At 41.6% G+C, this 12,183-nt stretch overlaps 1 protein-coding gene across 1 annotated transcript in view; it reads left to right on the top strand.

The window, feature by feature from the left end:
* Positions 1–12,183, top strand: part of SPOCK1 (sparc/osteonectin, cwcv and kazal-like domains proteoglycan (testican) 1) — a 275,614-nt gene that overhangs the window by 251,988 nt on the left and 11,443 nt on the right. The window contains exons 7-9 of the mRNA XM_009995313.1: positions 5,075–5,191; positions 10,888–11,109; positions 11,713–11,775. Coding sequence (XP_009993615.1) covers positions 5,075–5,191; positions 10,888–11,109; positions 11,713–11,775 — 402 coding nt within the window. The remainder of the gene's footprint in view (positions 1–5,074; positions 5,192–10,887; positions 11,110–11,712; positions 11,776–12,183) is intronic.

Genomic DNA, 12,183 nt, shown 5'->3' with positions numbered 1-12,183 from the left:
TCCTGGATTTTTTCATCAATGCTTCAAGTCATATCAATATCCATATCGTTTGCAACCCACGTATTCTCTCCTTATAGATCTTCAAATAGCAAGAGACCCATTATCACATCTATTCCTCCTACAGCCCCACTCTTCTGAGAAATGTTACTTGGAACTTCTATTAATAGTAAAGAGGTACATTTGCACTGCATTTTTCATGAAGACGGTTCTTAAAAATGCTTTATAACTTATACTAATGCAAATTTAGAGATGAGTATCTTAGATCTGGGGTTCCTCAGAGCTATGATTCCTAATTGTTTGATTTGTAACTAATGGGGTCTATCACCAGAATTTAATGATTAAGTTGTCTGGCTCCTGGGTACCCAGACTTGGTGTGTGTTAAAGTCATGTCTTCTGAGTCTCAATCCCCTTTGAAGGATCCAAGTAACTTTTCCCAAACCAAACAAATTCAGAGTTATTAGACACATCTGAAAATACTAGAATAAAATAAAATGGGATGCAGATCCAGTAGGTAGACAGGCAGAATCTTTTTTTATCTTGCATGATGGCATTAAAACTAAATTTAATACAAGGAATGTCAAATAACAGTTCCTCTATTTTAATGTGCAGGAGAAAGTAAGATTGAGGGTATAAAATACTTGAATAGAAATGTAATTGAAATTTGCATTAAATTTTTGAAGTCTCGTGAAGGAATTTATTATTCACTACATATTAACAGAATATTTTGTTCCTGGTTTACTTATGGAACAGCAGTTACTCTTGTGAAGAAACACTGCAGACCTGAGAGAGAGAACCTCAGCATAATATCCACTGTTGAGTCTTCCTTAAACAACATGCTTAAGGAATATCTCAGTTAGTCACAAAAGAACCTCTCCAGTATGCAGAAAACTCCAGTCTTGGGCTTACTGTCAAGTTGTGCCTCAGACCAAATTCCAAAAGAAGTCTGCAGGATTTGTGGCATTTTGCAGACTTGCTGGTGCAAACAAGAGAAAGCATCATCCAGACTCCACTGTAAGAGGCTGCCCTCAGAGTGAGGGAGTGAAGGAACCTTTGGGGAACCTGGGACACAGAAGAGGCTGAAAGCTCTTGCTCCATCGAGCATCGGTCATGGATTGCAGCACTTGGGTAATGGCAGAGAAATGTACTAGGTAAAAGCTGATTCTTGACATGTTTAGCATTACAGACAAGCAGAAAACAAAAAGTCATTTTACAGATCCTGACACGTTTGATTGGCTGGACTGGACAGCAAAATCATTTCAAGTCATGTTTACAGCTAATTACTCTTCTTCTGTTCCACTCACACTGTACACTCAATCCTGTTTTCTACTGCAGCTTAAAAGCATGGATTCAAATTTCACTTTGTGAAATGTATTTCAGAGAGGTTAGTTTTGCAGTGGGAAGGCCATTCTGCATGAGGTGCTTGTGCTCCGAGCTGCTGCCCGGCGCTCCGTGCTGGCAGGAGAGCATTGGGCATTGGAGAGCAAAGACAGTCTCCCTTAGTGCACTTGCCACAGGTCTCTGTGGGGTCTTGAGTTGTCTTTGGAATCAGAAATACACAAATCTGAATAAGGAAAACAGCCCTAGATGGTATTTTATTTGATATTATTCTTCTTCCCTGTGACTTGTTGATCAAGCCCATGAGGCTCAGGGTTCCTGTGCAGAAGGCACGATGTGGCTGTCAGGGTGGCACAGGCGTGGATGGTTGTAGTTGAGTTCCAGCCTTGGCTTCCTAAAGGTGTCACATGCCACAATATGTTTGTAATAAGTATCAGGTTTGCACAAAAAAAAAAGCTACGTTACTCATTTCTTGGATAAATAAGTCTTCTTTTTTTGTTTTGACTTACTTGATAAAATCCGTAGGCGAAGCTGTGTTTGTGTGTGCAGTTCTGACTGGAGATGCATTTGTGAAATACTCTGAACATATGGATCACCTGTCACGTAAGAGGCATTGGCTAAACAACAAGCTTATTATGTACTATATTTCTCTTTTGTCCTCTGAAAAATTGACTTTCAAAGGACAAGAATGCAGGAAAGAAAAGACACTGCCTGCTTTTAATTCTGAGAGATGATGTGATTATTGGTGCATTCCTTCTCAGAAAACATTTGTGAAGACAGGTTATTGAGAAGGTGGCTATTGTGGTCTCTCCTCTGGCTGTAGTTACCTAATAATATTTTGGCAAAAATTATTTCTGATGACAATCAGCTGGTGACAATTCAGCAGGGGATGCAGGAACATCATCTCCCATCCCATGTAAAAGAAGTATCTCCCTCACTTCTAATGTATTTAGGTGCCCAGCTCCTGTTGAAATTGGTGCATGATGGAAATGCCTATATCTTCATGGATCTAAATTCACAAAATAAGAAATCACTCGTGCCTGTCTAGAGCTAGTTCATTCCTGAATATTTATTACCTATAGAATTAGTTTTCTTCCTACCATCTCTCTGCTTCAGGCTACATCTCCTGATGGGGCTTGTTATAGGCAGGATGCTGGAATTTGTTCTGCTAATTCTTCTGTTATGAATTTTCTCTGATAAAAGATTTTATTTGTGAGTAACAGCCAAGGAACAATAGCAACATGAGGTGTTCCTAGTAGAACAGATGGCATGGTGGGCTGAAAAATCCAGTCACTGTTTTTTGTCTTAACTTGCAAAGATAGTTTACAATGAGTAAAATACAATATTCATTTAAGTGAGACAATGTAGCTGCTCTTTCAGGACTGCAAGCCACTTTACAGTTAACATGGCATTGTCTTCCATTTCTTTTACATTAATGGTTGGTTTTGTTTCTTTAAGATCTGATTTTTACTTACCTGGACTTAGCCATAGTGGGGTAGAGATCTTCATATTTTTAAATGTCCTGTTTAAAACTTCAGATTTATTTCTGCCCCCCCAATAAAACCCTGTGAGAACAAATACTCACCACAGCCATGAGGTATCAGCAAGTTCATTGCAGGCGTTGGAGCAGTGAGTTTAACTTGGGAGGACAAGCTGTGGGACTCAGTTGTTCTTCCATAAGGTGGAAAGAAGAACATAATGATGTGCAGTGAATTGAAGAAGACGTGTTGTGGCTTGTCCTGGGAAGGATGTCTGTCTGCCTCTGTGCCACAACATCTTGCTCTGTATTCCTAGAAATGTCATTCAAAATGTAGAATGAGTGCACAGCAGGAACAATAAAATTGTCTGAGCATTTTAATTTTCAGCCCTAGACATGATACAGAAACAAGAATATTTTTTCTGATGGAAACCAGTGAGTGATGCAGCTTCCTTCCTTATAGAATCTTAGGGGCTGGAAGGGACCTCGAGAGATCATCTAGTCCAACCCCCCTGCCAGAGCAGGGTCACCTAGAGTACATCACACAGGAACTCATCCAGGTGGGTTTTGAATGTCTCCAGTGAGGGAGACTCCACAACCTCCCTGGGCAGTCTGTTCCAGTGCTCTGTCACTCTCACAGTAAAAAAAATTTTTTCGGATATTCACCTTGAACTTCCTATGCTCCAATTTACACCCATTACCCCTTGTCCTATCACTGGTCATCACTGAGAAAAGCCTAACTCCGTCCCCCTGACACTCACCCCTTACATATTTGTAAACATTGATGAGGTCACCCCTCAGTCTCCTTTTCTCCAAGCTAAAGAGACCCAGCTCCCTCAGCCTTTCCTCATAAGGGAGATGTTCCACTCCCCTAATCATCTTCGTAGCTCTGCGCTGGACTCTTTCGAGCAGTTCCCTGTCCTTTTTGAACTGAGGGGCCCAGAACTGGACACAATACTCCAGATGTGGCCTCACCAATGCAGAATAGAGAGGGAGGAGACCCTCTCTTGACCTACTAACCACACCCTTTCTAATGCACCCCAGGATGCCATTGGCCTTCTTGGCCACAAGGGCACATTGCTGGCTCATGGTCATCCTCCTGTCTACCAGGACCCCCAGGTCTCTTTCACCTACACTACTCTCCAGCAGTTCAGCCCCCAACCTGTACTGGGACATGGTGTTGTTCTTCCCCAAATGTAAAACTCTGCACTTCCCCTTGTTGAATTTCATCATGTTTCTCCCCGCCCAATTCTCCAACCTATCTAAGTCTCTCTGAATGGCAGCACAGCCTTCTGGTGTGTCAGCCACTCCTCCCAGCTTAGTGTCATCAGCAAACTTGCTGAGGGTACATTCTATACCCTCATCCAGGTCGTTGATGAAGATGTTGAACAACACCGGTCCCAGTACCGACCCCTGAGGGACTCCACTAGTCACACACCTCCAACCAGATTCTGCCCCATTGACTACAACTCTCTGACTCCTTCCTTTCAACCAGTTCCTAATCCACCTCACTTCCTGATCACCAAACCCATACCTGATCAACTTTTCTACAAGGATGCTGTGGGAGACGGTGTCAAATGCTTTACTGAAATCAAAATAAACCACATCCTTAAAAATATTTGCTTCACTTGAACATTAATCTTTTGGTAGAAATTTCTGGGAAAATTAGATATTTCTCAGTAAAAATTTGTAAGAAGAGAAATGTTTTGCCTAGCTAACAAATTGGAATTGACAACCTTCAGAGGTGGCAGTGTCTCATTTGCAGTAGAACTAGGGCAACATAACAATTTTCTTTGTTATGTATATAAATAAGCATATATATTTCCTATTGCTGTGATAATAGCCTTATACTAAGCCAAATGTGGTTATAAATTATTCCCAGCATCTTGCTCGAGTAGTGTGCCTAGGTAAGTACGTCCCTCCTCCCCATCTGTTTGACTGATATTTTTCTCTGAAATCCTAAAAGGTGAAAACATTTAAGTTAAATAGGCACATAGGTCTAATTGAGCACCTGCAGGGAGCTCTGCATGTTGCTCCTGCCATCACAAATCATGTCAGCTACCAAGAAGGTGCTGAAGTACCACTTATAATTCATACTGACTTACACGTCCTTTTGTAACTTGCATCTTTTTCCCTAATCTTCTCTTTTACTTCTTCATGGGAAGGACTTTACAGCCATGAACTATATTTTAAATAGAGTATCTGCAGAAAGGTTTCTTGTTGGTGCTCTTGACTCAGCCTGGTGCTTTGTTCTTTTTCCAGCTTGTACAGACAAAGAGCTGAGGAGTCTTGCTTCCCGACTAAAAGACTGGTTTGGTGCTCTCCATGAGGATGCAAATCGTGTCATCAAACCAACAAGCTCGGAGACTGCCCAAGGCAGTAAGTAAACACCTTTCCAGTTGAATACTGAGTGTTGTAGGCAGCTCCCTAGCCTGAGAGAGTGTTGAGCTGAGCCCCACTGTTAGTGCCACCATGGCATGTTGAGCAGGTACCAGCAAGTGAGCAAATAAATCTCTGCACTCTTTCCTGAAGGAGCTGCAGTCACTCTGTGCTCTCCCTCTGCCCAAACTGCTGTAAAAACTGTCAGGCAGAGAGAGAGAGACCTTTACAAGTTAATCAGGCAAATAACTGTCTGAAGGCCACGGAGGTCACATCTATACTAGTAAATAAAACTGCTTAGGGACTTTTCTCAAGCTTTGAGGTTAGCAAGCATGAGACATAGTTCATATCTGTATAGTTAAACTCCATGACCCTCCAAATCAGCATGACTCCATCCAGACAGCTTCTTGGGGTATGCCTACCTCCCAGCTCATTGCCAAGCATTGAGCCAGTGGCAGTGGCATGAACCAAAAACATGGCATACAATCACAGGGAGTATTATGCTAATGTTGGGAAACACTCCCCTGGATTTTATTTTCCAATTTCCTGCTAGCACCTTACATAAGAGAAAGGAGGACAAAAACATATGCATTACTGGCATAGTTAAGCCAGAATGACTGATTCTGATGTCATTAACCCATCATGGAGGAGAATGATTCAGATAACAGCATCAAAAGAGGTCATGTTCATCAGAGAGCAGCTGTGAATTTATTTTCTGTAAGGACACATTAATCCTCTTAAATAGTATGTCCCAAAACAGGTGGGCCCCTGGGTTGCAAGGTAGGATACACAAGTTGTATCTAGGTGTGTGACTCACCTCATCTTCACTGCCCCAGTTCTCTGATACAAGCTGCCTTAAGACAGGCTTTGCACATACACACACAGTTTAAAGGGGTCAGTCAGTTGCTCCCTTGTATAGCATTTTTGTCCCCAGTGCCTCATTTCCCTGTCCTGGGAGGCTGGAAAGGCCAAACACACAGTCGAGCTGACCCAGCACATCAAGATGGGCATTTTCTGTTAGTCCACTTCTCCACAGCCACTCTCCTTTTGTGCTACTTCTGAGCTCGTGTGTCAATAAATTACCTCTTCCAAAAGAGACAGTAGATACCACAGGCTCTACTGCACAAAACTGCATCAAACCTCATTAATGCCCTGTAATTGTATCTTAAAATTGTGTGGTAAAAAAAACCATGTTCCATGTCAACTTTTCCACAGTAGTTTCACTAATATTTACAACAAAATTAGTATCTTTAAAACCATATGTTCTACCCATTTCTTAAATGTACTCCAAAAAAGGATATTATCATGCAGAGGAAGCTGAACTATAGTGCAAAAAGAAAACTGGATGTGGAGCTAACCTTGGTTTCAAGATGTGAATTCATTTCAGGCCCCATGACAGAAAACACCAGAGACTTAAAACTTTGTCTGAAGTCCTTTGGGCCCAGCACAACATGAAATCTCATTTCATCAGATTATCAAAAGGATTTTTTTCATGCAGATAACCTGTGAGCTGCTCATGAGGAGCTTACCAAAGGCCAAACACCAAATTCATTCCTAAAGGTGTTTAGTCTTTTTTTTTTTTTTTTTTTTTAGCTGAAGCAATTTCAGTGAGAAAAACATTCCTGGTAATTCTGCAGTGTTTGCTCTGACTCTCAGAGGAGCTGTTATCTCTTTTTAGCTTAGTTTGATTCCTGACAGCTTTTTTATGGAAGGCTGCCTCGATGATCCCAAACACTTGATTTCAACAATGTTCATTTTTAGACTGTTGACTTAGTTTGGCACGTTTTCTTATCTTCTTCTGTATCACCAGGTGGAAAAAAAACCCAAAAAGCTTTATGAGTTAAGATTCCTAAATAGTCTTTGGATGCCACAAAAACTTGAACTTGTTTTTCTTTTTAAGTTTGCAACATTGTTCAGGAGTTAATCAGCATGAGCCAAATTCTGCAGCTCCAATTCACTCTGGTAGCACTGAAAGGACACAGAGTTTGGGGAGCAGGATTTGGCTTCCTCGAACTTCAACCTCAAACATCTATAAATATGAAAGACATCTTGCACACAATTCAATGTGAAGTTCACATACCCAAGCTGAAAAAAAAAATAATAAATTGTGTGAATCCCGGCAAACAGGACACATGCTGCTCTGGAAATAAGCTCTGATGTACACGTTGCCCTTTCTTTATTGCTCTGCATGTGTTGCCCTCCTCACCAGGCTGATCACTTCATTAAATAGAACTGGTTTGGTTATGCCTGCAGAGTCTTAAAAGGCATTCATATCCTCCAAGTAACCCATTTTGGGTATTCCCCTGGGGCAGTGAGAGGAACAGATGGTGGGATGCAATGACTAAGATGCCTCAGACACATCAGCTGTCCAGAGAAGGTGTTCCAGCAGAGATTTCTCTATGGTACATTAAATTTTCAAGATGTTACTGTGAGTGTAAATAAGCTTTTTGAGTGTATTAAGTTCACCCCCAGGTGAAGGAAAAAGTAGACCTTTTTTTTTCTTTTTTTTTTAAACTCCCTTGGAAAAGAAAGAATGAGGACAAGTCATTGTATTTGAATTCTCCAACTTTAATTCAATGAGCTATCTGCCAGATCCTAGCAAACCACCACAGGAACTTTCTCTTCTGCAGGCTTTGTACAATTGAAATCTTCTCAATAAATAATATAAGCAACTTGGGGACATGCTCTGACATAAGGAAAAAATAAAATTAATTAGGCAGTAAGATGAGATTCAAAGTTCTCCTGAGCCTGTTGGGAATTCATAACATCCCCATATTATCTCTAGATAGTCTCTTTGGTTGGAGTGGGAGGTTTTTCTTTTACTAGAGATCTATGCAATTTAAAGGATTTTTTCTGGTGAACATTTCTTCTCCTTCTTCCTTTATTTTAAGTGATGGGGGAAATTAGGTTAATTATTCCCCTGTTAATATAATTGTAGTGTACTTTAATAAAATAAAACTGGCTTATACAAATCAACCCTTGAAGGGAGGAAATAGTTTTATGTGCCAGAAGGTGTGTTTATTTTTAATTAGGATTTTCACTTATAGACTCTTTTTAATTTAATTCCATTTTAATTCAAAGGAGGTGGAGCATTTTAGGTATTAACGGGATATGAGACTTTCACATGTAGGTCAGCAGTTTGATTTTCTTCCAGATCTACAGTGAATGAAAGTTGCTAGAAGGCTGAGCAGCTCTCAGGTGGAATGAGAAATGTGATGGGCTCAATCCAGGTCTTTGTGAGCATGTTCCAATGAGATCAACCACCACCACAAGGGACAGCAGTTGGCATCCTCTGCTGAGGAGCCAAAGGCAGGAGGGACACAGAGCCTGCACTGTTCCTGTGCTTCCCACCATAGGCCTTGCAGGGCTGAGCTGGTGCACAGAAAGATGCAGAAAAGTTCTTCCTGAGGTTCATGTTATGCTGGGCTGCAAGCACAGAATTCATTACAGAATTACACTATGTGGCATATTTCATCCAACATATTGCCCCACATTTATAAGCTAGTATATCGAAAGACTCCAGAAGGGAGTTAATTGATAATTAAAGGAGTTAATTAAGCATCCCTTGGCCTCACCAGGTTGATGGGAGTGCGGTGACTTCCCAGTGAAGGTAGGAGAGCTCTGAGAACTGTGTTCCATCAGCTGCCCTGGTTACACCCTGAGTCAGAGCCTGCATTGCATGCTCAGGGCACTCTCTGCTTTCATTCCAGTTGCTGGGTGCCAGAGCACCCAGGATTGCTGGCTTTGGACTGCAGATGCAGTGTTGCAAAAGGTGATTTACAGGTAATAGCTTTTACTAGGAGACCCTATGAAGTGGAGGTAGGTATTGGTAGTCACCTTCAGCCACATACTGAGGGGCAGTTAAAGAATTACCCTTTCATGCCTAATAACCATCTAGCTAAACTGCACCAACCACTGTAATAGTTAAAGACTTCCAGAACACACTGTCTAATAATTCAGCTCTGGGTAATAACTAAACCTATTCTCGATCTCTGGTCACAAGAGTGAAAGCTCCTTTATTCATTAGAAATCACTATTAAAAACTCTTCAACAAATGCAAATAACTGTCTTTGTAACTGACCTTTCATGATCATATCTTGCAACTAAGCCCTGATGACAGGTCACAGAGCAGCTTCCTAAGCACATCAGTCACTATCTTGTGATCTGCTCAGACAGATGGGAGCTGAGGGCAGCTGCTGCTGTAGCACTGAACTCATGTTGTACACACAGATAAGAGTTGCCAGCAGGGAGAAAAATGAGTCAGAAATGATCTGCAAGTTCATGCCAGGATCTTCTCCTCCCTGCCTTGATCCTTGCTGGTCAGCAGGTGTTTTTGGAGACCCACAGGGCTGAGCAACACATACCATGCACAGCTGGGTTACAGCAGACCCTATAGGTGTACAACAAACCTGATAGTTATTCACCTCAGCAGCAGCGTCATGATGGGGAGTAAAACCATCACCAGAGAGGGCATCTGTGCAGGAAAAGAACAGCCAAGGGAGAATCCCTGTGTTTTTCCCCTAGAAACTGGTAAACTGGAATAGCTGAACCATGTACCAAGTCAGGGCTGTGTAAAGGCAAGTGTTAAATCCTTTCACTCAACAAGAGATTGCAAAGTGACCAAATCCTGCTTGCCTTGTTCAGATGAATAAAATAATTGAAGTCAATAGTCCTAATTGCTCCAGCAAGGCAAGCAGGCTTCCTCCCTACATCTGTTCACATGGCCTATTTCTTTTTCACTGTGCTCAGGCTTGATTAGATAACATTAGAGGAGATAACGACACAAAAACGTGATGAAATGTTCAGCACAATCTCTCTCTTCACTGCCTGAGCTCTGAAGAAATGGTGCTACCTTCTTCCCTTCTTAGAGACACATGTATTATGAATGACATAAACCTTCCCATTTGTTAACCCTTCAGATTGTTCCTCCATGTCACTGACAATCTTCAGCTGCAGCTGCCCACAGAAAACACAGCTTCCAGCACAACGCACTGCCCTCCTTTGGATTAGTAGTTAAAAGAGCAGGTAGGCTGCAGAGCTCAGACAAACTGTCAGTGTGATTCCAGCAACATCTTAGATTTCACTGTAACAAAGCAGCATTCTGAAACGGGACTTGACACTTACAGCAAATAAGGCTGAGCTTGACCTCTCTCAATGAAAGACACAGCAAAACGAAAAGCCCGGCAGGATTCTTGGTGTGGTTCAGAGCAGACTAAGCAGTGCACAGGCAGGTTCCTGTCCCAGTTCCTTGGGAGAAGGCCAACCCACTTGGACTGTGGACAGAAAAAAAGAGGGGGGGAAAAAAAAAGAGAGAATTTTTTTAGTAGAAATAACTTTGAATTACAGCAATCAGCTGTGAATCTCAGCTCTCCCCACCCCACAGCTCCTAAGGAGTGTGACTAGTGCTCTAATCTGTAGCCATGCTTGGCTTTTAAGCTTTACACAATCAGTTACAGAATCACAGAATAATCAGAGATGGAAGGGACCCCCAGAGATCATCTAGTCCAACCCCCCTGCTACAGCAGGATTCCCTAAAGCACAAGTTCAGTCTTAGAATTTTGTTTTGCTTTGGCCAAGTGAGGTTGATGTTCAAAGCCCAGGCCAAAAAAAATTTAGAAAGGCTTCAGCGTAGCAGTGGTTGCTGTGCAGTGAGTGTACTGAGGTTCAGTTGGGGATATTTGCCTGTCTTCCTACAGGATTTGACACCAGCATCCTGCCAATCTGTAAGGATTCCTTAGGCTGGATGTTCAACAAACTTGACATGAACTATGACCTGCTGCTGGATCCCTCTGAGATCAGTGCCATTTATCTGGATAAGTATGAGCCCTGTGTCAAGCCTCTCTTCAACTCTTGTGACTCCTTCAAAGATGGAAAACTTTCCAACAACGAGTGGTGCTACTGCTTCCAGAAGCCAGGTGGTGAGTTGTGCAATTTGCAGTGCAGAAAGAAGTTGCTTGGGTCTCCCTGTGTTCCAGGTTGGTTTGATCTACTTATAGAGGTGGTTTGGTAATTGGCAGTCAGCTTGTGTGAAAAAGCTTATTTTCTCTGGCACTGGTGTGAAAGGGCACCATGTTACAATGTTTAATGTCACAAATGAACTGTATTAATATCCTTTGATCATTAAAACAAACAAAGAAGTGAAAGTGCCAGTGCACGTAGTCTAAAAATAAGCTCTAGTGCTGATAGGAAGCTCAAGATCTTACCCTTTCATTAATGCAGAAATGAATCAATTAGCAAATCATAAATAAAGAGTTGGCATTATGTCAGTTTGCTGAGAAGAGAAATGGTTTAACAGTGAAAATGGCCTCCAAATCCTATTCTCAACCACAGTGTGCTGCTTTTTTTTATTTTTAATTAGTGGAGTTAATGACATAAATTTGTTTTACAGTACAGTACCAGCATATGGGCTTCTTTGGTTCCCAGGTGCACAGTAGTCGACATTTCCTGCCAGCATTGAAGCCAGTCAGTACAGAGCCTGGCCTGTACCATCTGGAAACTGATTCTCATACATTGTATTTTAGGTCTTCCTTGCCAGAACGAAATGAATAGAATTCAAAAGCTAAGTAGAGGGAAGAGCCTGTTGGGTAAGTTCAATTACTTGTTATCCATTTGCTCAACTAACGAAAGCTTCTGTGATTATTGTAACTTTATATACAGTCATAGTTTTTCAATTAGAGACTAATGTTTTGAGTCAGGACTGTGCACCCATGGAGTGTAGGCCTGACAGTGTGAAAATGAACTAATAATGAGATAACAACACCCAGAACAGGTGTCAGCATGGCAACAGGTTCAGAACTCATTTACAGCTCTCTAGAAATGTAAAGCCTTGTCTGCACAGAGCTTAATGCTGCCTTCATCACCTCGTAGGGTAGAATCTTTTGTTAAAGTGTTTTGGTTTTTTTTTTTTTTTTTTTTTTTTTAGCTGAAGCAATTTCAGTGAGAAAAACATTCCTGGTAATTCTGCAGTGTTTGCTCTGACTCTCAGAGGAGCT

The sequence above is a fragment of the Chaetura pelagica genome, unplaced genomic scaffold, assembly GCF_000747805.2.
Source record: "Chaetura pelagica isolate M959 unplaced genomic scaffold, ChaPel_1.0 scaffold420, whole genome shotgun sequence".
In the NCBI taxonomy this organism is placed as follows: Eukaryota; Metazoa; Chordata; class Aves; order Apodiformes; family Apodidae; genus Chaetura; species Chaetura pelagica.
This window is presented reverse-complemented; position numbering and strand designations above follow the sequence as displayed.